This window comes from Manduca sexta, chromosome 13 (assembly GCF_014839805.1).
Source record: "Manduca sexta isolate Smith_Timp_Sample1 chromosome 13, JHU_Msex_v1.0, whole genome shotgun sequence".
Lineage (NCBI taxonomy): Eukaryota > Metazoa > Arthropoda > Insecta > Lepidoptera > Sphingidae > Manduca > Manduca sexta.
The window spans coordinates 12,230,112-12,256,178 of NC_051127.1; the positions used below are offsets into that span (position 1 = coordinate 12,230,112).

The window sequence follows — 26,067 nt, forward strand, 5'->3', positions numbered from 1 at the left end:
TCACAACGGCCCTATGTCTACGCACTGAGAAGACTGCCATGCCGTCAGCACTGAGAAACAGACTTGTTATCACAGCTTTACTTGGTCGTTCGATAAAAAACGTCTATGAATAATAGGGTTAGAGTGTTGTGATTGGTTAATGTTGAGATACAGCTTTACTTCACTTGGCTGTCAGATAAACAAAGCCAAAGAAAACTATGAAATTGCCGATACTATGCGTGTGTGCGCATGCGCACTGTGTGTCCTTATATTATTGTTTGTGAATACGGCTGCGTCTTGTTGCGGGTTATGATCAGGGTAGCATTTCTTTTCCACTTAGAAATACGAACGTGTTTGACCATTTTAACTTGATTTTGTTATAATTTAAATGAGTAATAAATGAAACAAATTAGGAGTTGTAAGATTCGTTGAATGTGCACTCGTCAATTGCGTTTTTTTTTGTAATGAAGTAATTAAATTATTTTTGTGTCCACGTAATCGGCCTTTTTACTCAAGTAAGGCAGAAGAAGGGATATTAATATTTTCAAATACTTAAGACCTGATGATTATAACCTATTCGTTTAAAGTTGTTAAGCTTTTCACATATGTTAATCAAAATAAAGCTTATTATGATTCAGTTGTTGAATTTTCAATCCAATGATTGGTATTGGCGTGACAACGAACATTTGAGCAAACAGACAAAAATTTCAAAGTTATACGTTTACCTGCTCTTCGCGTCTTCCATGTATTTTTTTTCGCAAAAATATTTATGTCTAGGCACGGAAATTCGATGAATTTTATATATGTTTAGATTTAAGCCTAAGCGGATTAAGTGGGTAATATTTTGAATCCTGAATGTAGTAATCTTTGGAAGTCAAACGTTTTTTATTCATATCTCGATTTAGATTTGTATCGATTAATTACAAATATTCGAATTAAAACTGTTAGTAGGACATCAATCTAGTGCCCGAATTCTGCCGTTTCTTGAATACAAAACTACGATTTCAGTGCCTTGGTAGTTGATTGACCCTTCCAATAGACTTATGTGTAGCAGCTATTATTATTTGTACGATAAAAATAACTCAATACTTTTTATGTTCGATATCAGACTATCGTAATTTGTATCATTATGCAGCTGTTGCTAACACGTTCTTTTTCCTATAACGGACTGAGCTATCCAGCTTTTTGTCTGTTTTTTTCTTGTAATGGACTGGGCTATCCAGCTTTTAGTCTGCTTTTTTCCTGTAATGGACTGGGCTATCCAGCTTTTAGTCTGTTGTTTCCCTATAATAGACTGGACTATCCAACTTTTAGTCTGTTTTCCTATAATGGACTGGGCTATCCGGCTGTGAAAAGACAGAAAATTCTGAAAGATAAATCGATACCGCGACATAAATACATAAGAAATTTTCTAGGCAACAAACGGCGATGCTTTATTGCTTAATGTGCCATCTATGATAATAAAAAGATAATGTGCTTGTAACGTGCCATCTAGGGTTGGCCGTAGTTATTCCAACAATAATTTGTTGACATACATTGCACGAATTGTTTTGTCGCGAGCCATTGATTCGCCATCTTTGATCGAAGCTATAGAAAAGAGACAGGTTTCGGTGGCATGCTCGCTTTGTCTCCTTCTATAGTGCGATCTTTAGTGCGGGTATTCCTCAGTCCACTCTCTGTCTATGGTTTTGTTTCAATTGCATCATTTTAGTCTCTGTAATAACTATTATTTTGGTCCTTCGAGCTATAAATGTATAATCTTTGTTTTATGTGAAAACTAATTACATTCATAGACTATGTATGATAATACAATGCTTTTAAATTATCAGTGGTATTAGAAATGGCGTCTTGTTTCTGAGGTATAAGAAAAAATCATTTGACAATAAACACTAGCTAATTTGTTTTTTACTTGATTTAGTGAGGAGTCAAGTATGAAATTTTAGTTCTCTCCCTTAATTTTTGGAAGATCTCTTGAGATGTTCTTTTATTTTTTTTAAAACGTAAAGTTACATATTATCTATCTCCCTTAACTCAGTCAATTTAAAGTTTAAAATGAGAAAATATTTTGCAAAAATATGAAATATCATCTGCTCTTATATGTTCATTTATAAGGCTAACGTAATGAAGTATGTCGCATTACGCATACAAAATAAATGACCTGACTAAGATGAACTTCATTTTTTGTAATCGTTTATATAATTGTACACCCATATTCAATTTAAGTTGGTCGATGTCTTGTAATAATGCGGCATAACTAACTTGGTACATTCACATTGTTTTTTTCAGAATTGGTACAGTTATTTTGTTATTAGCCATCGTTAGTTCTGCTATCGACCGATAGAGGCGCACGTTACTACAAAAATCATACGAAATTAAACGTTTCTCGAGTCGAAAGAGAAAATTGAATAAAATTACGTGCATAAATATTGTTTGGTTATATTGTAAATTGACGTATAAAATTGTTTTTATGTACATATGTTTGTGTGTCTCGTTCTAAAGACTATTCAATGTATCGAACAATATTTTCTATCGTTTGCCACATAGTGTATGCTTTTATATTTTGTAAATTATAAACCATTTTGTTTATTTATGCTAGTTGAGCTTTAATAAATCATATTTTATTACACGTTTTATTGGTGTTTTATTAATAATATTTTTTCCCCGTCTTTGCAGAATTTTTCTTTGATGCTCCGCTCCTATTGGTCATATCATACCGATAAATAGGCTATCCAACTCTTAAAGATTTTTTCAATTCGACCCAGTAGTTCCTGAGATAAACGCGTTTAAACAAACAAACAAACTCAATATTTTCTAGTACAAACTTGTGAGGTTTGTCACATTTGTAGGTTAAAAATTCCCTTTATGTCACTCGATTGAATAGCAGTCGAAATTTGGTGATTTTTTTGCAGAACACATTTCACGCATCATCTGGCCGGTGTATTGGTTCAAAACCGGGGTATTGAAATGACATTTCATATTCCACGAAGTTATACCGATAGTAAACTCAGAAGAGTATTACTTCAATGTCTAGTCAACACTAACCGCATTGCATTGGTGTTATGGAGCCAAATTAATTTAGAATTACAGCATATAAAAGTCAAATAGTGCTTATTGTAAGCGGCGTTCAGCATTTTTAGGGGGGCAGCAAAATGCCTAAAATAAAATTTACTTTTCTCATTGTGCCAATGTCTAGGGGAGGTAGGTGTGAGTTATTTGTTTTGTTAAAATGGCGGCAACTAGATTGCTCAGTGCGTATATTTATTTCAAACATGAAATTATTAACCCACATAATTATTAACTATATTATGTAGCACGACCACAAAGGTTTTAAATAAAACTAAAAATCAATAGTAAAAAATTTATTGTAAATAAAAATATATTGTACCCGATGTAACATAAAATATAATTCGTTTAGAATCATCTTATACTATTATTTACATACATTTATATACAATTAACACGATTCAACCTTCATTAAAATTCTGTTATAGGAATGGTTGAAAAATATCAATATATTGTTGAATGGTCGTTGTCATTTTTAATATAAAATGTGATGATTATGGAACATGGGGTAATGATCTAGATGTAACTATTCATATAAATGAATCATGTAATAAGTTCGAAAAGTAATCTTAGTTTGCTAATGAAAAAGTCACCGCTGGAAACTACTAAATTACTATGCAGTTCTGAACACCTATAAAGAGCTGTATTTTCAACGAAAACAATAAAAAATAATTTTAAATTGCAGTATTACGATCATTCTTTATTTCACGTAGTTTAAAAAAACAACTACAAAATAATAGTAGTTTGTGATGTATGATCATGAGTCATAACTAAATTAAAATAATATTGTGATGTAAGTAAACTGATGATGTTATTTGATATGAAATCCTTATTATAATAAGTTTATGGTACATATTGCTGTGTGTATACTTAAGTCTCGATTTTTTATGATTCTTGACATTCAGTCCCGTAAAATAGGGTTATACAATATGATATATCGATAAATTACTCGATATATAATATTATTAAACAAGAAGTATTAAAATGGTTCAAAGTCATGACGTCAACAAGTCTACATTAATATAAAAGTGAAATGATATTTTGTGCGGTATTTCGAAATGGGTCCAAGTTATTTATAACTAACTTTGTTAGTGTGATGAGCGATCCATTTATTTTACTTTAACAATTGTATGAGAAACGTCTTCCTAATTATTACAATATATTTACAAGGGATAACTAGTTGAATCTCAAACGCGTACATTAGTGTTACCAGGAAAAGAAAAACGAGGGAAAAATATTAAAAAATACAATCAAATGGCATAAATTGTGAGATTGACACAAAAATGAATATCACAAGTTGCTTCTCAGATTATATTGAATAACTACCTAAACTTAAGTAAAGAGTTGGTAGTGTCTGTCGAGTAGCGAGTACAGCCAATTAAACTACGTATTGCCAGAAGAAAATCCTGCTATTGCCGATACAACATTCAGTTGACTGCAGCAAATAATAGCAAATAATTTAAATATTATAATTTTTTTATGCTGGGTCGGAAAATGATCCCACTGAACCTGATGGTAACTGCAGTGGGGTCCAGATAGAATTTCGACTGATGCCCCTCGGCAGTCAACACTATACAGGCCTGGGGCCTTATTCTCTATCCCGCACGTTATTTTGACAGTGTGTAACAAGCACGTAACACAACGCTTCATGTTTAGGACTATAGAAATTTGGCTTACAGAATACCATTCCACGCACATTTCTCGAAGATAACATGACACGGCCGCGTTACGCGTTTACACTATCATACAGAATAAGGGCCCTGTTGGAACAGGATTTCCACAGGCTGAACCTGGAACGCGACACACTTACGTGGGCCGCTATGGCGGGTTTTAACACCTTGTGTACAGGAGTCGCTATCCGGGCGGATATAAACCAGCGAAATTACCACCATTAAACAATTTAGCAGCGAGTGAAAGCTTGTGAATACTTTCATTAGTACGTGACCTACTCGATTAAAAATTAGAATCAGTTCGTCCGTTTGGATGCTATGATTTCACAGACACACAGATTAAACTTAAAAAACAACAACCTTTTATTTTCGTCAGGGTCTTTGAATCTTTATTTACAGAATAGCGTTACTCGACCAATTACTCATTACTCAAAAGATATAGAATAGAAAAGAGATGGAACGGAGAGCGAATGAGGCGGATTCTCGGTTACCGTCGAGCTGGCAATATTTATTCAAGATCGTAAAATAATGTTTTTCCCAATATCCAATTATTGCCTTAAGCCAGCCAAATATTGGATAGTAAATACTCGTATTAATTACTTGCCTCATAGGCCGTATACCGAACAGTAACCGTGTATCCGCTACATCATTAATAAAAGTACCCGTAGGACTATCACAACCCGTCAAGATATAAGAGTGACTAGTCCTGCAACTGGTTAACACCGAATCAATATCATTGGTTCTTAAAACAGAAACAAATCTACATTTGATATCATTTTTATAAAATATGTACAAATTTAACTATTGGCATAATGCACCCCTGTTTCCATTATTGTTCTAGCTCACAACACTTCACTAGGTCGGCGCCTCCTCTATTTGATCTAGACCATCTTTGTTGCCGTCTTGAGTCCTGTTTAGCAGAAAATCCAGGTCATTCGATATTTTATTTAGCATCCTATCCGTTTCCGGCGAGTCGTACGCTTTATTCCACTCTCTGTTCACCTGTTCGATGTCTGACTTGTCTTTCACTTCAATGGACGGTAGTGATGTACTTGAAGTTATTTTACTCTTCTTCAAACAACTTTTAATGGGGGGTGAAGGCATTTTGGACACGTCTGGGTTTGACTGGACGCAGATGCTACAGCTCTCTTTGGAGGTGTCGAATCTCTTTTCGGTGTAAGGTTCGAAGTCTACGGAGCAGGTGAGGAGGGGTGCGGGGTCTCTCGGCGGAGGGGTGTTCAAGACGCCTAACTCGAGGCACACTCGGGCCATGTATTCGGGATGTGAGGGTGCGTGGGAGGCCACATGGGGGGCAGCGTGGGGGTTTGTATGGGGGGCCGTGTGAGGGATGAGGTCGCACACTGCGTGCGTGGTGACGTGCGAGTCGTAGCGGTGCGGGCTGAGTACCGAGTCCTTGTACTCGACGCAGCGGACAATGTCCGCGCGGCTGTCCGGAGTCGATTGTCGGCTGGGAAGTATAAAATTGTCAATGATTACGGTTAACTTGGTACTTATTTGGTGGTAAGGAGAAATGTTTTATATCATAATTAGAAAAATAATATGGGTAGAACCGAATTTTATATTACCTATGCAATCTCGCTGGGCTCTCCAGACCAGGCGCTCGCCAATATGACGTCACAGGAGACACGGGTGACGAGGACGTCTCCAGAGCCCCGACGCCGCCTCTGCTCTCTACTTCTCCACCTTGTTTTATGTATACTGGAATAAAACATAACGATTCATCAATTTTTGTTATTTATATTTTTTGTGCTATGCAGAATTGACTGATAACTCTCTTTTCAAAATTTGATGATTAAAATGCTTTCTCAAGCACAAATTTTAAATTTTTGATGAGAAATTATTTTTTTAACATAAAGCTGTATGGTTTGACTTCCTTTGCATGTTTGCAGGTATAAAACTCTATATATAGCCATGTACTAACAGCTTAGCGAGGTATCGCCAGCGGGTTCGCTGCGCCAGTCGCGAGCGGGTGCGAGCGCGAGCACGCGCCGTGTGTACCGGATGCACTCCTCGTCACGCACCACGTAGCACACCAGCATCGCCACACCCTGTAAGATATATGCTCGATTTTAAAATAGGCATTAATCGAAATGTAATGTTTGTTTTCAACAAAAGGCGGTTAGTTTTAAGTACTTAGAGGTTCTAAAAATATATTAGAATGTAGGGAAGATTGTATTTACATTGAAAGGTAAGAAGACGAAGAAAATGATGAGTAAGGAGGAGATGGGAACGCTAAAAATAAACTGATAAGATACGCACAAAAAGAATTGAATGACACGATGCAGCCCGAACACGAAGAATTAAAAAAATAAAGATAATAATAGATTTAAAGATTAAAATAAAAAAAAAATAGACATGTTAAGTCAAGCTTCCACATTCGAGTAAAATTTAAGAAATATGATAACTTGGATACGTACGTTTGCAAGTGCGGCGACGGAGAGCGCTGCCACGTGCAGCAGCCGCTGTTCTCCGGGTTGCACGTACGCCACGCCTGCCGCTTGTGCCGCCGACGTCGTCACCAGCAGCACCAGCGTGTGCCGCACCACGCGACCCCTGCCATACAAACAAATACTTTAACAACATTAGACGATAACAACTTCACTCTATTGGTACAGTTTAACCAGATTGATATTATCAGGCATTCATTTATCAGGTACTGTGTAGTTAATAAATCAAGGCAGGTTATTTGATGGAACAGGTTATTTGATTAAACGTTAAGGCGAGTCCATCAAGAAATGTGATTTAGTGAAAATTAACCTGACAGGTAGATTGCCCTATCTGGATTCTAAAAGGAAGACTTTCAGCAGGTGTATAAAGTGCAACTACATCGTGACATGGAGTGTCAGTAAGGGTAGACAGTACCTGTCATTAAGATAGTTCCTCCTCTCAGTGGGCAACTTGTGTCTGACAGCCCTCAGCCGCAGGGCCGCGGTGAGCGCGAGCGCGAGGCACAGCGCGGAGAGCAGCGCGCCGCCCGCCGCGCACACCGCCGCCGCCGCCGCGCCCACCTGCAGCGGCGCGCCGCCCCACACGCGCGCCGTCAGCCACGACAGCGTGCACACGCCTGCCAACAACACTGCATTTTACTATCAAGCATGGTTCGTGCAGCGGGTTGAGCACAACATTCTAGATGTTTCAAACTGCTTTTCAAGATTGTAAGTATGAGCTTTGTGATAAAAATACTGTTAAGTTAATAAATAAAAATTAATAATAGTTTTGAACATAATGAACATGAAGTCTCTTTAGAGCCGTATATCCCTTCCTAGCCTAATGTTAATAAGCCCATGATAATTGATTTGGGATCCGGAACACAATTATGCCAGCGTGTATCAAATCGAATATACACTTAGAGATGTTGACAGTGGAATAAGACACTTTTACATCTTGTGTGTAGCGTTGTGGTGATGTACATGCCATGACTATGTGAGGCCCAATATGAAGTGACTCCAAACGGACGGTAGAGGCTACGCACCTGCCAGCAGCGCGACGGAGGGCGCGCGCTGTGCGCGGCCGGCGAGCTCGGCCTGCAGCAGCAGCGGCTGCGCGCACAGCGCCGCGCACCCCGCGCACCAGCACGCCGCGCACACCCAGCCCAGCGTGCCTGGACACGCCTCCTCCTGTAATCAACACCAACACCTTTATAAGTTTCTAAACTTTCTACATTAATACATTATAACTCTAATGGATGCTTTAGTTGTTAGCTGGTTTGGTTCCTGCGTCTAACTTTGCTCGAATGCCAGCGTTGATAATAATGGTTAGGTAAATTAATTTTATCCAAATTGAACTTCGTTTTTGTTATGTCTCCCAGCTTTTGCTCGCTACTCTTTCCTACACTACTCCCTTAATATCCTGTCAAGCGATAAATCTCTAATTAATCTTCCTAGATTTTAATCTTTATATATTTATCCGGTTTCATCGGTTCATCATCATCATATTCTCCATCTCGGTTATTAAGTTTATTTATAATAAAGATCTAATTAATAATGAGCTCATCATTTCAATAACTACCTGTCTAGTATCACATTCCAACAGCGCCAGCATAGCTGCCGAGTGAGTGCCAGCCGTGGCAGCCTTCAACAGGATCGGCAATCGAGTCTTAGCTCCTGACGCCAATCCTAGGAGCTGCAACGCGGCCGCCGCCAAACACATCGCGCTGCCCAGACTAGCAGTGATCTTCACTACACCACGCAAGTCTTTCTCGGCGTCTGTCTGGGGAGACAGGTTATTATGTAATTCCAAAAATGGGGTAATTTGGAATTAGATTCTAATAATTTTGTTTTTTTCGCAATAAATTGGTAATATAACATGAATTTCAACTTCGTTTGGGAATTGTTTTTCGGTATATTATTTACTGATCACAATAATTTTATCCACCTCATCAATCTGGAATATAACAGAATACTGATAAAAATGTACATACGTTTAGTTGTTTTTAACAGGTTAATTGGCTGCTATTTTAAATTACTTGATGATATGTATATTATTGAGTAAATTTGAGCAAGAAATTCTTTAGCAAGAACTTAAAGGGGAAGGTGTTACAATCTTCTGTAAATGATCTATGATATTTAGTACGTGTCAACTTCTACTGCGTCCTACTGTAAACTACTTACAAGTGTGGACCTCGCTATAGTGAAAAGGGCATAAGTCCCGAGTCCCCTACATTTGCAGGACACGTGCGTCGGCTCCGGTATTCGAATCTCGCACGCCTTGGTCAGCCACGTCCTCGGCTCGGTTGGTGTGCGAAGACCGCACGCTAGTTTTGATGCTGGAAAGATATTTTGAGCAGTTTTGATATATAGGACCGATATTATTTAATGTTATATTAAATAATAGGGCTTTTATTGTCATCACCGGTGAGGATCGCGACGCGTTTCTCCCTTATTGCTTATTCAAAAATACATATATACATAATTTTACTTCTTCTTCCCTGCCAGCCCGAGCTGGCTTCTTTGTTTACTAAGTATATTTTTCATTTATTTTATTTTCAATATAAATTGTCTTTTTTTATATAAGCTAATTTAAGTAATAAATAAATATTCTCATGTACCTTGACTTATCATAAGTGCAACTATGTTCGTCTACGTGATGAATAAAGCATTTTTATTTTTTTTTTATTTTTTATTTTTTATTTTTTATTTTTATATTCTATAAGGAAGTTCTGGAAGTCAATAAGAATCTATGGGTATATAATTTGTTGTTTTTTTATTTATTTAGTTGGTAAAGTGGTTATTTGGTTTTAATTGAAAGCAAAACTTATGAGAAACTATTTAGTTTTCTATTTTCCAATTACAAGAACTTATAACAAATTACCGACTCACCAACAGCGCTGTAATTCTTGACATGCGTGAACAGCAGTTTGACGGTATGCTGTAAAGCTTTGTCGACTCCTGGTCCAGTAGCGAACAACTGCACTTGCTGCGACGACACCGAATACTCCATTTCGCGACCCTGTCTGGAAGGCGATTTACTATAAACAACGATATTTTGGAACGTTTAAAATAAAATATAAAATAAATGATACAGATAAAAAGAATACAAAAATTTATAATAATCATGACGATTTTAGTACACAGTGACCGTTGCATATTGGAAAGAATGTCAATTGTATGGCTGTGATGGCTTCATATATAAAAACAAACCAAAATAACGGCAAAACAATTGTACATTTATCGATTTCAACATTAAGTTGATAAAGAAATGAACAATGGAATAATTTTAAATACATAATTTCTTTATTGTAGGAAGGTCAACAAACCTATAGGTGCAGAAAATAAATAACTTACTTGAACTCTATGGATCTTCTCAAAGAAGGCAGCCTTACGCCCAAATTATGATACAGCACAGATACCACTGATGCGTTGCCGGTCTTCGTCAGGAGTTCTACTCCAGCAGAAGCCAGAATCCACTCCTCGGTACCGGTGAAGCTGGCCTGCCAAAGAAAATCATACGTGCTTAGGTCTTAAATAAGGTTTCGCTAGTTGCACAACTGGAAGAGAATATGACTCGGTAGTAAGAAACAAATTGAATTGACATGTATAGGTTATTTCATCTAGGAAGATACGCCCCACCACCTTTTAAGCGGTGATGTTAAGGGTAAAGGAACTAATCCAAGCACTTTCCCCGACGTTATCCATTATGGTATGCGTGTGCACTATGCTTACAAGCAATGAGAGAAAGTAGTGGGGTGCATCTTCGTGGATGAAATGATCAATACCAACTAATTCAAAGGTATATTTTGAGATCGACGAGAATGAATATTTGTAAGTGATAATTAAGAGCCTTGGATTTTTCAATTGTTATTGAGTATTTAGTTAAGATACATTACTTATATAAAATAATAAATAATAATATCGACCCTATAATAGATACGGTCCCACTGGTGGACACGGGCTTCCTCTACTACTGAAAGGGATTAGACCTTAGTCCACCACGCTGGCCTAGTGCATATTGGTAGACTTCAAACACTCAAAATTCCTATACAGAACATCTTTCTTTGATTTCCTTACGATCCTTTCTATATGTCAGCAAGCCGGGTATATTAAAGGTTTTTATCGATATTACCTGCAGGTCGAAATGAGCCGCGTTGTCATCACGTGCCGGCTTCGTCTTCACTGTGAACTCGTGGTAGCGGATGTTCAGGTTGTCCCTCATGCCTGCTGTATTTGCTATAGCGTTTTGCAGCTCGTAGATTTTCTAAGAATTGTTTATGGTTTTTGATGAGTGTATTACGTAAAATTCATATTAAAATCACACACACACATCACGCATTTATCCCTGAAGGGGTATGCAGAAGCGCAACCAGGGCACCCACTTTTCGCCAAGTGTGTTCCGTCTCATGATGTGATAGGGGGCGAGCCTATCGCCATAGCGGGCACTAATTAATTCGGTTGATTAATGTTGTTTGTATCTGTTTTCAACGTACGGTCACATTCCCATTTGATTTCTAACAAATAATTAAATAATTGACATTGTAAATAAAGTTAATGAAATAAAATCTGAGGTAAAAACAAAAAAAAAATAAACCTTTATGTTTGAACTCACTTCTTCATCCAAAAAAGCGTCAGGGTGTTTCAAGAGCGTGTCATATATCTTGAGCAGGTGATCACTGCTCTCGACCCTGTCTTTAGGCTGTCCAGCAGCAGAGAGCAGGTAGTTGAGCATCTCCTTGGTATGGTGGAGGGGCAGGGTGCCCTCCCCTGGATGTGAGGGGAGTGAACGCAAGACCGCTCCGTACTGACGAGCTACGTTGGACACGTTACCCCAGGAGTAACCATAGGATATGCTTTCGAACTGTAAACAATGAATATGAAAAAAAATCATGACATTTCTTCCTTGCCTTATTTCTTATGCTAAAGGTAACAGGAATTCGTTGGATTCACGTTGCGTCTAAGAAGTTGGTTTGAAAATCTTTAATGGCGGTGTACAGCCGTGGATTTCCTGTAGCTGATATGGTGTTGATTGTTTTTAATACAGTTTCAATTTTAGAAAATCAAACTGAAAAAAAATTATTAATCAAAATTTTAAGACAGACAGATTGCTGTGTAAAGTTGGTAAATAGTTTAATTTTTTTAGTAGGTAAGTACATATTCATATTTTTAAGTGGTTTCACTTTTATTAGTTATTTTGGGCGGGTATGGTCAAAATTTGGTACCTGTTCGTAAATATCTTTCAATGACTCAGCTACACAGCCCGAAAAGTCTGGTAGCTTCCATTTCACACCATGTTGTCCAGTTTTCGGTTCACAAAACCTGTACAAAAAATAAATAAACTATTGAATATCTTATTAAAATATACGCACCATTCGAACTAATGTATACCCACAAAAAAAGATGTTTGTTGGAAATGTACAAAATCAATATGAACATCCATATTAATTCACTCTGATGTTATTTTGCAAAGACTGTTCAAATTTAGCATTAATATGCCAAAATATAATAAAATTTTGAAAGAGATGTTATATTCTTAGAATGTTTTATATGCTAATAAAAATCTTTCATTAGCCAAAATTTGTGCATGCAGTTATCTTGGAATATTTTATTTATAACGACATATATTTTTTTTATTACGAAACACTAGCGTATGCAACTAGAAATAAAAGTGTACCACTTGACCGTAATCATTTCAAAATGTTATTTGTTATACCTGGTAGTCTCCCCTATATGTCCAGGAGGGCACGAAGCCGACGCATACGCCCCCGGCGCGGTCTTGGGCCACCGCAGTCCGTGGGACGCATCAGTGTCACACGACTCGTCGTTGACCCCCAACGCCCACATCGTGACCCCCTTCGCGTTCGTCCCTGCTACTGATGATACTTGGCACCTGAACTCGCCTGATTTCTGTTGATATTTAGAAATATGATTGTTACGGTAATGATTTTCTTACTTATTATTATTGTAGTATGGTAAACGCAGAAACCACTAAACTGATTTGGATGAAATTTGGAACATGGATAGACCATGACCTGGAATAGTATATAGGTACTTATTATCCTGGTAATTTGCTCCCTTAGGAAATATTTGAATTAAAATTTCCGAAGGTATATTATTAATTTAAATGTCATTTAGAAATAGCAACAATTCTTAGAACCTTTTTTGACGTATCATAAGTGCAACTTTGTTTGCCACCGAGATAAATAAAGTACTTTTTTATATTTGTTTTTTATTATAGACTGCAAAAACTGCAAAGAAGCACGGACTAATGGACTATACAAGACTGACTCTATAGGACTGTACTTAAGGGTAAACCTTGATGCCGACAACAGCATTTTTATAGAATTCAGTTTTGGAAAATCTAGTAGTCAGATGTGACATTACCTGTACGTTATACAGTTTGAGCACACTCCCAGCTGGATACAGGTCCTCCCAGACCTCTCGGCCTGGCGCTAGCGGCAGTAGAGTCCTCTCCCTTGCCCAACTAAACCCTAGCGCCCCGTGTATCCGACTCGCGCCTGCGAGACAGGTGATGCTTACGTTGTCTCCCTGAAAGAAATTGTATTTTGGCATACATCACGGCTTTATCCTCACGGGGCAGGCAGAGGTGCAACCAGGGTATCTACTTTTCGTCATATCTCTTTTATTAATTGATGTGAATTCAGATAGCTTTTTCATTTTCTATAATCACGGAAATAAATCTCTTTTAGTGACCTTCAAGTAGTTTGGTTGTTGCATGGATTTTAATTATCGTATCCTATGTCGGTAATTTGCGGATATTTCCAGACTAGAATAGTTTTTCAATGGATGCCAGTATCCAAGTATCTAAAAATACGATCACACATTGAAGAGGGACGATCCTTTAGGTACAACTCTGTTCTTCTCTTTAGGTGTTTGTTTTGTCTTTTGAAGCTTTACCTTATTAACAGTGAGGGTGGAAGGCACCAGACGTATATCCGGAGGTCGCAATACGACTAGTCGTAGCGCCCTGCACCGCCTCCTGCCCGCGTCGTCAGCCGCGCAGGACCACTTGCCGCTATCTGGCTTCTTCGCTTCTGACACGCCTAACACGGACATGCGGCGTCCAAGAGCGTCTTCTGACACAGTTCGAGTCCATATTTCCCTGGTACAAGAGACAAAAGTATTGATTTGTTTAATGAGTTAAAATGGAAAGGTTAATCAAATATTATATTGTGGCAATTTAATCGCGTTTCGGGTTTCGTCTGTGTATAATTAGTTTCGTACATATCGGCATAATTTGTGATACTTTGTTACACCTTACTATCATCTTAGGCTGCCGTGCTCCAACTAAAAATAGAACATGGTTTCCTACAGCTTTTGTTTGAAAAATAAAATTTGACACAATAAGAGTTTACGTATATATTAAGTTTATTTTTTAAAAATTTAGTAGGTCCACTAACGTTTTTCATACTGTTACATTACGTTTAATTTATAGCCTAATATAATATTAACTAAAAACAATAGAAACGCGGCGTAATGTTACACACGTAAATACGTATGGTGACAAAATAACCCTCCTAAGTATGGAAAATGTATTTATATAATAAACGCGCCTCCTCAACACTTTATCGCTACTATATCCGCAAATACAGAATACGTACACACGTAAGGAATATCATAAGGATAAGCTCGAGCTCTAATACGCATAATGATGGAACTTGGTGATGAGCGGAGCGGGAGTGGGAGCGCGAACTACTAAAATATATCTATAAGTATATATACAATAACTGTTTCTCGTTTATTTCTATATATTTTGTGAATATCATTGTCTTATTGAATTAAAATAAAATAAAAGCGGCGATAGCCTAGTTGGGTGTGGAACGGACTGCCGAGACGAATGTCCGCAGGTTCAAATCCCAAGGCCACACACCTCTGACTTTTCTAAAAAATCATGTGTGTATTCTTTGTGAATTTATCGTTCGCTTTAACGGTGAAGGAAAACATCGTGAGGTAACCTGCACATCTGAGAAGTACTCTATAGGAATTTCGAAGGTGTGTAAAGTCTACCAATCCGCACTAGGCCAGCGTGGTGGACTAAGGCCTAAACCCTCTCAGTAGTAGAGGAGGCTCGTGCTCAGCAGTGGGCAAGTATATAATACAGGGCTGATATTATTATTATTTATTGAATTCAGTTTTATATATAACGTGAAAAAAACCTTTTGTACACCATTTTAAATACATTGCGCGTACGGAGGAGTGTGAGATTTGGCATAATTGAAGTTTAAATAGAGAAGACGAGCAGAAAAATAAAATATACGTATATGTGAAAGCGCAGGAGGGCCTTCATCTGAACTCATTATAACATTGATACACTGATTAACACGTTTTGTAGCGATGCGTCGCAAACGTGGTGCGCTGGCCGTCCGTACCACCAGAAAGTCAAGTAAAGATGGTCGGCCCCGCTACCGTCGACACGACGCTCCGCTAGAGTGACTGACGGTGTCACTCCTGACGTTGACTTTCATGAGACGCGCTGTCATATGCATTTTGTGTTACAAATATATAAAATACGACGGTTGATCACTGGATGACCTTTAGTATTATGTAATTTAGCCGATTTCTACTCAGCCGTGCATCGTTATTGAAAAGTTAGCTAATGCTTACGCTATTGTTAGCAGCGTAAATACGTTATGGCGCGTTAAACGTTACCATGAAAATTGTAAAGTAATTTGACAAAATCATTATTTTCCGTCTTCACACATTATAAATATTACGCCGCGCACGCCTATATTCCCTACAGGGTAGGCAGAGGTGCAACTAGGGTATCCACTTTTCGACTGAGTTTCGTCTCACGATGTGATAGGGGAGTTTATCGTCATATCAGGCATAATTTATAGATTCCGGACTGATATTGAGTAGAAAAATCCAATATTACTTTGTCCTACCTGGGATTCGAATCCAGGATCTCAGAGCGATACAACTACGCCGCCGAGGCAATCTTCATTAAAAAAATAAGTTTAATTCCACGTCAGTAGACAATGACAGCATTATTAACTCAAATAGTGCCATCAACAAAATCTTTATGGCCTACATGAAAGACAATTGAATCCACATATTAGTCATTAAAGTAGACGCTAACAAATTAAACGAGTATTTTGTAGTACAACCGAAGTTAGCCCGCGTTCGCTTGTACCAAGTTTCACCTTTACCACTTTATCTTGGTTTGGGAGTTGAAAACGGCGAATATACATAGAAGGCACGTGTTTCGCTTCGTAGACTCACTCGGGAAATTAAAACATACATTTTAGAAGCAATTTTCATGGGTATGGTGGAAATTGGAGGCAATTCGGTTACGGGAGACGATATTTGCCGATGTGATAAGATGATACAATACTGAATAACATTGTTGCGTGTTTTAATTGTTATAAAATTTCTTGATGTTGCTCGCAGCTAAGCTGGCGTACTTTCTTGGTACAAAAGTCTGTAAAGTACTGCAATTTATAGCGACACTAACACCATTTATTTAAGAAAACATCTGTTATTTACCATGGAAGCAAATTATCGTGATATACTTATGTATTTTTTTTATTGAATGACGAGACAAGCTTGTCGTTTGCCTGATGGTGAGCGACACGACGGCCATAAACAGTAGAAACACCATCCAACACCTTGAATTACAAAGTATTGTTTGGTATTCCACTGCGCTCGCCATCCTAAGACATGAGTTGTTAAATCTTATTATGTCTAGTAGTAACACTGGCTAGAAATCTATGTGTAAATCCAGGAGATAGTCTACCCGTGTACTAAATTTCATCCAAACCCGTGCAGTCAAATTCTGAGTTTATGTCAAACAAATAAACATTTTTACAAACTTACGCATTTAATTAGTAAGAAGATAATATCCCATATATTACACTGTCTTACTGCTCTACTAAGCCACAAGAATAAATGTGCCAACACTAGATTACCAACGTCTTGATTCTCGAGTTATTTACCATTTATTTTCCGAGTAAATCTTGTGGGTAATCCGAAATTACTCCAATAATCATCTGTCAAGATGTTGTGGCCAATAAATATATAACTGCTCTCAGTTCGTCACTATCATTGTAGCCTATGATTGACAAACTTTACGTAGTAAGTTATTGTGTAAGGCCGCAATATCGTCTAATGCCATTGATTGTTTCTAATTAAGATCAAGCGTAGGATGCAGCCACGACTTACCGTTAATTCGACCATTTGACAATGGCTATCATAATGGTATTGACTTTGATGTTTCATTTGATTTTTGAGATTAAGCTTTAATAAGTACCTACCCACGAAGGTAGCTGAACAAATCAAAAACATCATATCGCCTATACACTTTTGTATGCCTGCCAAGGTTTTTTTCTTCACAAATATAAAATAAAAGGCATTTATTTAACGCAGAGATAAAAAAAGGTTTAACTGAATTTACCGTGAATAACCCATGTAAAGTTTTAAATTTCTTCAGATACTTATATACGTTGTACAGCTACATGGCTGACGTCATAGTATTTTATCGTCATAAAAAATAACCTTCGTATGAGTATTACGGAGAACTTAATAAATTATTTTGTATGTAACGCATCCTTACTACTGTTAATATATAACATTTTTATTTATACCTAAAATGATTCAAATATATTTTAAGACGAGATCTTATTCCGTCTGATCCACTTTGGCGCACAGTAAGTAAGGAAACGCATGAAATTGGCGCCATTCCAAACATATTGTGTACGGATCTCCGCATACAATAAATCAGAGTGTGTTCACATGTTTACGTGTTTGTTCGCCTGTCGATGCCGAATGGCCATCGTCCTTTACTTCCGTCAATAAAAGAAAAGTTTTATCTGTAGATGTCATTCAACAGCCAATAGAACCATTCGGTTAGTCCTGTACTTTAGATGGAATCTATACATATGGCCACTTACTTAGTGTTATTAAATGGAGCCTCGGCATATAGTTCGTCAAAAAATAAATAAATAAATCTGATTGTATTGAGATATTTAATAACTCGCTTCCTGTCTTCAAAAAGAAAATATTGAACTCGCTTGTTGAAACCTTAATCTAGTTCTATATTCAGTTTTATATTTAGAATATACTGCACTTATGGTGCAGCCCATTGTTTATTGTTATGTAATAATATGTTCATGCTGTGAATTGTTAAAAAAACTATGTAAGGTGTATGTTTTGTTGGCTGTTCAAATAAATAAAAATAGAAATATATGTGCGGATTTTTTTGTGTTTATTATTGATTAATAAATAAACTAGACAATGAAATAATACTACAGAAATTATAAGTTATTCGATTTCGGCGATATTTGGAAAATAAACAATGTTTTTTGTCATTTGGATTTTATCTGCGTGAATCTTATATTTCTCCTATTTATCTCTCACACATACAAACACAACATGCTTTTATCTTCGAAGGGGTAAACAGAAGTGCAGCCAGGGTACCCACATTTCCCGTAAAACTTGGTAGAAAAACCCAAATATCACATTGCCTGAGCCGTCGTAGCGAGTACACAATACAACTACTTAACTATGTTTATTTCCAGAGCTATAATTCCATTAATGAAGATTACCTGGTGGTGCCGTTGAAGTTAATCTTGACTCCATCCTTGTACCAGGTAAAGGCGATATCTGGGGAGCCGTACGCCATGCAGCTCAGTATAAACTCGGACCCCTCCCATACTTCTGGACGCTGGTTTACTATCAACGACTGGAATGAAAGGTCATTGTTTAAAAAGTTACATGTATAGATTTTTCTAGCTTTAGAATAAAGTATCAAAAAGAAAACGTTACGAATTTACATTTATTTATATTTTGGTCTCGTTTTTAAAGAAATATATTTCAGTATAGAGCAGCAAGCTCTCCGATCTTTTAGTACCGACTATCTGCTACTCAGATCGAATGGAGGTTGGAGGTCAACCTTCAGAGAGCAGGGTGCAGAATTATTTTGCACGGTCTTCCATCACCTGATACTTGATAGTGTACATTTACACTATTTCATCATATAGTAATACGCATTATATATAAATATTATTTACTTATTTTATTAAGATGCAACACAGCGCAAAATCAAACATGTTTTACAATCCTATATACCGTACAAATTAATATGAACACTAGATTGTGTTGTAAATATGGTATATGTTCTTAGTAATTAAATAAAGTTAGTAAAAAGATGTTATTGACACGAGTGTTTATTTCGGACTAAAGAGAAGTAACTATGGCAAACAAAATACAATTAGTTCTAAAAATAGAACATATAAAAAATAATAAGTCACGACGAAGGTTACAATCTCCAACAGCCGCCCTTAATCGCAGTTGTGACAGAAACAAAACAAATAAAATAATTAAGTTTCTAAACCTAAGTTAACTACACATCGTTTGTGTGCTAGAGGTCCGAGGGCCTTCGTTAGTACATCAGCAGGCATATCGTTACTTTTTATATATTCTAACTTAACAATATTATTAGATACCTTTTCCCTAATAAAGTGAAACCTAGTATCTATATGCTTCGTCCTGCTGTGGTGTACAGGATTTCGAACAAGATTAATGGCACTTTGGCTGTCAGAAGCTAAGTTAACTGAACAAAGTATACCTGTTATCTCGTATATAAACCGACGTAAGTAACACGCTTCCTTCGTGGCAGACGCTAATGCCATATATTCTGACTCGGCCGAACTTAACGCAACAGTAGGTTGCTTCTTGGATTCCCATGATACTGGACCTCCACTTAACTTGTAAACATAACCGGTGTATGACCTTCTGTCGATTGGACAGTTTGCCCAGTCTGCGTCACAAAAACCTTTAAATGGTTCTTCATTCTTATGACTTGACCATCCGTTCTTCTTGCCATATTATTTTAAACTAATGGAGTATCCACGGTCTTACACTCCTTCATATTAAACTTTTCTAATATAGAAAGAATATAATTCAGAGATCTTTTAATGAAAAATATCTCGACAAATCTTCTCAAAAATTCAAATTCTTGACAGTGTCAAATGTCAAATTAGATTTAAAGAAGACTATTATGTCATCAACAAAATTCCCAATATCATAAGTTCTTTACCATAGAGTTTGGTAGTTTAATTTTGTAAATCCATTTACATGGCATAACCTTTTTTTAGGCTTATCTACTAAATTCCATGTATGGAGTTTCATTAAAGAACTATACTCACCAGCCATATTATGGTGCCACTTATCAGCATCATCGGCATGAGTAGCTTCGTAATATGTCGTAGGTTCATTAGAATCTACCATTGACGTATTGTAAGCTTTATAAAAATTTGTTGTTTTTCTGTCTCTGGAAGGGTATCTGCGCTCAGGGTGCGATTCCTGTTCCAAATTCGCTGTCTCTTCTTTCACACTAGGCAGCCTTAAGTCACTGAGAGACTCTCGCTCTTCCAGAGTCACTGACTCTTTTGCACTTTCTAGATTTACTGGTAAAGTTGCTTCAGCCGCCGGGCTGATACTCTCATCACAGTCATAGAATTGACAGTCATGATCAAACTCAGAATCAATCTCTTTTTGCTCATCAAATAACAATATAGATTCTGACTCTGCGACAGACTCAGATTGCTTCTGCTTTAGCGCTGTAAAGCAATTTTCAAAAAAGGTTGCATCTCTGGATATAATAACTTTTCGTGGGTTAGCAGGATCCCTAAAAATATAAGTGCCTGGATTTTCAGAATAACCGACGAAAATTGCTTCCTGTGCCTTGACATCTAATTTCTTCCTGTGACACGAAGGTATATGGACTAAAGCTCTACAACCAAATACTTTTAGATGGCTAAGATCACCTTTTCGTCCATACCATTTGTCATAAGGAATTTGTCCACCTAAGGCTCGATGAGGAGACCTATTCTTAAGGTAAATGGCAACTTGGAATGCATCTTCCCAGAATGCTTTCGGTAGTGAACTTTCAGCTAGCAACGTTCTTGCCTTTTCTGTAACCGAACGATGGGTGCGTTCCGCTACTCCAACTTGCTGAGGACTATAAGGCGTCGTTGTTTGATGTTCAATACCTTTTGAAGCAAGATAATCAACAAAAATCTTTATTCACGAACTCCTTACCTCCATCAGTCCTAATTGCTTTAATTGTTTTATCTAACTGATTTTCAACAAAACATTGAAACACACAAAATATATCTTTGACTTCTGTTTTAGAAGAAATAAAATAAGCAAACACTTTTCGCGTATAATCGTCTACTATTGTCAACATATATCTATTTCCTTGAAAAGAAGTTGTAGACACCGGTCCCATCAAATCCATATGGATCAGTTCCAAAGGGAAGTAGCCCTATTAAACGCTAACCTTTTGAAAGGTTTTCTTGCTTGTTTACCTTCCACGCAAGCGATACAACTAGTTTTATCTACTCCTGTATACTTTATACCTACCTTGTGATTTTTCAGTTGGTTCATGCCTATACGACACAAATGTCCTAACCTCTTATGCCAAATTTGATAACTATCCTGACAACCAGAGTGCACATCTTGTGTCAAAAATTATCCGCCACATTCTCGGAAACATTTACAGTTCCATCTAAAACGTACAGTCCACCACAGGGCGAGGCATGAGCAACAGATTCACCTGTAAAATTAAAAGTATCAGATTTATAAAAGTTACATCCATTTTATCAAAAACACAAATAAAACCCTTTTCAACAGTTTTATATACAGATAACAAACTAGCTTTCAAATCTGGTATATAAGCAACATCACTAATATTGTTGACCACGTTCTCGGGCGTGTTTATTGAAATATTTCCAATTCCGCAGCACTTAATCTGTTCTCCATTTGCGACAGTAACAGTACCTTGATTCTGTATCGAGATATTCTGAAACCAGTCCCGTCTAGAAGTCATGTGTCTAGTACAACCTGAATCTACATAAAAATATGTCCTTTCTTGGGTTTCCAGAAGTATTAAGAGTTGTAAATATCGTATCATTGGTATTTACCGCATTGCCTTTCTCCTTCTTGTTTCTCTGTGGACAGTCTGGTCTCTTATGTCCAGGTGTCTTGCACTCATAACAAACTATATTCTTCTTCATTGACTTAGGCTTCTTCTTCGCATGAAAAACAGAGACTAATGACGTAGCCACATCTTTGGACATTTCATTAAGCAGTTTTGTTTTCACCAACTCTGTAGTCACGTCTACATTGCAATTTTCTAAAGCCATAATGAGAGGTTCATACCTTGGAGTTAGACCTCCCAAAAGTATTGCAGCAATAGACTTGTCCTCTATGACTACATCAATATCCGCAAGATCCTGTGCGGTTGACATAACTGCGTTAATATATAGTTCAATATTTTTGAACTCTGATAGACTCAACCTGTACAGTCTACGCTCCAAAAATAATCTTCGTCCTATTCCCTTATCTTCAAAGGCTTTTTGCAAACAAGTCCATGCCTCAGATGCAGTTTTCGCACATCTTATATGGGTTATCGCTGCACCTTCTACTGATAAGCATATCTTTGCTAATGCCTTTGCGTCTTTGCGTACCTTTGTAGAGGCATGGGTTGTGTCTCCATCTCGGTATCCACTAATTGTTTCCCATAAATCCTCATGGATAAGGTAATTTCGCATCTTGAACTTCCAAGTTGGATATCCATCTTTTATCCTCAAACAAGGAAATGGAAAAGATGTGATCGACGCAGGGAATTTTCACACTCGAAACATCTCCAGATTCATGTGACATTTTCAGACTATTACTATTTCCTAGTCACACAAAAAAATATATATTCAACTTTATTTTACGTGTTGTAAAATAACGTGAAAAAACTAGACTAAGAGAAAATATGGCAAACAAAATACAATTAGTTCTAAAAATAGAACATATAAAAAATAATAAGTCACGACGAAGGTTACAATCTCCAACAGATTGTATTGCAAAACATGTGCCCTTATGTAAATTAATTACAGAAAGTGCGGGCTAAGGTCAATTAAAACTATTATACCTTTTTTATGAGCACGTCCATGTGACCCCACTGCACCTGATGGTTAGTGGAGTGGGGTCCAATAGAATCTCGATTGACGAGAGATGATTATTGATTACTACTCGAAAGTCGACACAATTATGCCGACTTATTGGAACCGGATATACACAGGCTGGTCCCGGAACGCGACCAGTTACGTGAGCCATTATGGCGGGTTTTTTACGGTGGTCGCTATCCGGGGGATATAAAATATAACCTACCACAGTACTGCACAATTATATTAAACATATGCCGCTTTTATTTTGCTACTATAATATTTACATCTCAATTTTCGCTGTAATTTTTCGTTACTATTTTACATATAAAATAGTGATGAATCAACTTTAAATTTTGACAATTGAAGCATAATGCGGGTGGAATTTGGGGTTTGTAACACTAAGCACAGAAGGATATATTCGGGATATTTGCCGGGAGCGGTCACTCGTAAGGGTAACCACAAAATAGTCTGAAATGCGCACCCATTGCCCGCAAATGGTTAACAATTCTAAACACTATTCATGGTAATAATATATTGAACATTGTGCATTTAAGCAAACTAACCTGGAGTTATTATTTCACGTTTTTGCTGGCATTGTGGATTTTTTTTACTATTACAAGTCAACCAATGTCCAAACGGAGAATCATATTTGTAGGACAAATTTGAACCTACAGACAAATTTAATCAAAATATATTATGATGATCTTACTAAAAGACTCAAGTGCCACAAAACATTAGTGATGGTTTACATTTATTTAGATATTGTATTGTTTTATTTAGATATTGTAATTTTATGTTTTAGTAAATTAGAATAAAACGGACATGAATTAAACTGATTTATTACGGACTTTGCTTTAATAAGGTCTGTATTTAAATTATAATTTCAAAATAGACTCAAATCTCACATTCCAACAAATTTAATAAAGAGCTAAACGTTTAATACTTTTAACACATCCCTGATTATAAACAAATGAAACATAACAAAAGTCCGAAGCCTACGATAAAGAAGGTGCTAAGTCAAGTTAACGAGTATCTAGAACTCCGCTGGCCGTTCGCCAACTGGCACACCAGAAAATGCACCTTTCAAATAATTAAACTTTCACCGAGGATATTACCGTCTCGATTTTATTCCGCTAACATTTCTCTTATTATTGCGAAGAGTTGATGATTTAATTGGTTTTCATTTCATTGTGGCGCGGTTTTCTTTGTTTGCATTTCTCTTTTAGCAGATGGGAAACGAACTTCTGAGTCACATGAAGGAATTACTGCAGTTTTGAAAGAGAGGAACGTGGTTTTGTTAGTGTGGTTATTTTAATCTCCAGTTATAACCAGTATCTGTAAACAAGGAGTGAATTTTTTTTTCAACACGTCCGTTCACGTCCGTATTTTAGTACAAAGATGTGTACCTATAAGCAATTATTTTGGTCTAACATTTAAAAAAACTATAGTAAAATAAACTACTGAAAAAGAAAGTAAAGAACTCTAAGGAATACGAACAGTGCTAGCTCTACTCGTGCGGAATTTTATTAGCATTACTTCCTATTGTGTCTTGAATTTTTTTATTTGCATTTATTTACCATGTTTACTTGAGATGCCCATAGCGTATTACGTCACAACGTCTCTTACTGTATTCGTTTAGTTTATTCACAATAAAAACTTATAGACTGCAGTTTTAGTTAAAGGGTGTGTTGAGCACGGCACCCATTGACCATTTCATTTAATGTCTAATATAAAATGTCTTTAGTTTTATAAGCGCAACTATGTTTGCCTACGTGATAAATAAAGCATTTTATTTTATTTATTGAATGTAAATTGTTGTATAAAAGCGGTGATAGCCTGATAGGTTAGTGAGAGCATACTGTCGAGACGAATGTTCCAAGGTCCAAAGCCCAACGGTACACACCTCTGACTTTTCTAAAGTAATGTGTGTAATCTTTGTGATTTATTGCTTGTACTGACAGTGAAGGAAAATATCGTGAGGAAATCTACATAACAGTGAAGTTTGATAATCCGCACTAGGCTAGCGTGGTGCACTAAGACCTAAACCCTTTCAGTAATATAGGACGCCCGTGTTCAGCAGTGGGATAGTATAAAATAAAATAAATATAAATTTGCCCTGTGTTATTATATTATACATCAATGTAACAACATTGCAAAGTCAGACAATATAAAATATTATATGAACATTAAAACAAGGAAAGATTTTATATTGTCACTTTATATTGTCATCCATTTCCCCGTTTGATTATTTTAAGACGACCCAGTTCTGCGTCGTCGGAAACGTAATTACTTTATCAAGTTTTGCTTTATGTGACGGTACTCGGTGCCAGTGTGCTATTAACTGAGTGTAAATCTACTGTTATAGCATCCTGTGGTGTATAAAACCATAACCATTAGCTAAAGTACGGTGTCATCTGTTTTCATTTTTTCTGGCACATTTATTTCTATTGGCTCTGTTTCAATTTCCTTGGCCTTTTATTAAAAGTTCGTACGATGGAGTATTTATATTGCGGAGTGGTATGTAGTTTAAGTGATTAATATTGTTGGTTATTAGTATTGCAGAAACTAGGTGACGAGACACCAGTGGAGAAGGATGAAATTTTCGGAAGGGAATCGAACACAGCATATAGGTACTCTAATATGCATAAGTGTGGTTTGTAAATCCTTCAAAGATAATTCGATTTTACATAAATTACGAAAGGGAAGCAGGTAGGAGTCGGGTTATATTAATCCTTTGCCACTGCGAGACACCTTCTAACTATATGATGAGTTACTTCAATCATAGATCTATAATAAAGAAGTGTAATTTTCGGCCAAATTTAATATAAATTAATAGTAATTTTAATTTTACATGCCCTAATGCTACTGCTACTGTTCTAAGACTATTCCTATGCAACGACAACATTACACTTGCAATTAGAACTACACTCACGCACATGCCAT

The 26,067-nt window shown here is 36.8% G+C and overlaps 1 protein-coding gene across 1 annotated transcript; it reads right to left on the reverse strand.

Moving 5' to 3' along the window:
* Positions 1-5,473: 5,473 nt before the first annotated feature.
* Positions 5,474-26,067, reverse strand: LOC119189207. The gene is made up of 18 exons (XM_037438259.1): positions 26,057-26,067; positions 18,727-18,909; positions 14,081-14,285; positions 13,547-13,711; positions 12,876-13,069; positions 12,385-12,481; positions 11,775-12,023; positions 11,295-11,426; positions 10,517-10,662; positions 10,052-10,200; positions 9,344-9,498; positions 8,742-8,942; positions 8,206-8,350; positions 7,596-7,797; positions 7,151-7,286; positions 6,655-6,781; positions 6,299-6,431; positions 5,474-6,180 (listed from the first exon to the last, which is right to left on the reverse strand). The coding sequence occupies exons 1-18, from the start codon at positions 26,065-26,067 to the stop codon at positions 5,568-5,570; spliced, it is 3,243 nt and encodes a 1,080-aa protein (XP_037294156.1). The 3' UTR covers positions 5,474-5,567.

Excerpts from the sequence above, each read along its gene's own strand:
- LOC119189207 (XM_037438259.1), bottom strand. Across the intron at positions 9,499-10,051 it reads CAAGAATTACAGCGCTGTTG|CATCAAAACTAGCGTGCGGT; the intron begins GTGAGTCGGTAA and ends ATATCTTTCCAG. Across the intron at positions 6,782-7,150 it reads CCGTCGCCGCACTTGCAAAC|GGTGTGGCGATGCTGGTGTG; the intron begins GTACGTATCCAA and ends TATATCTTACAG.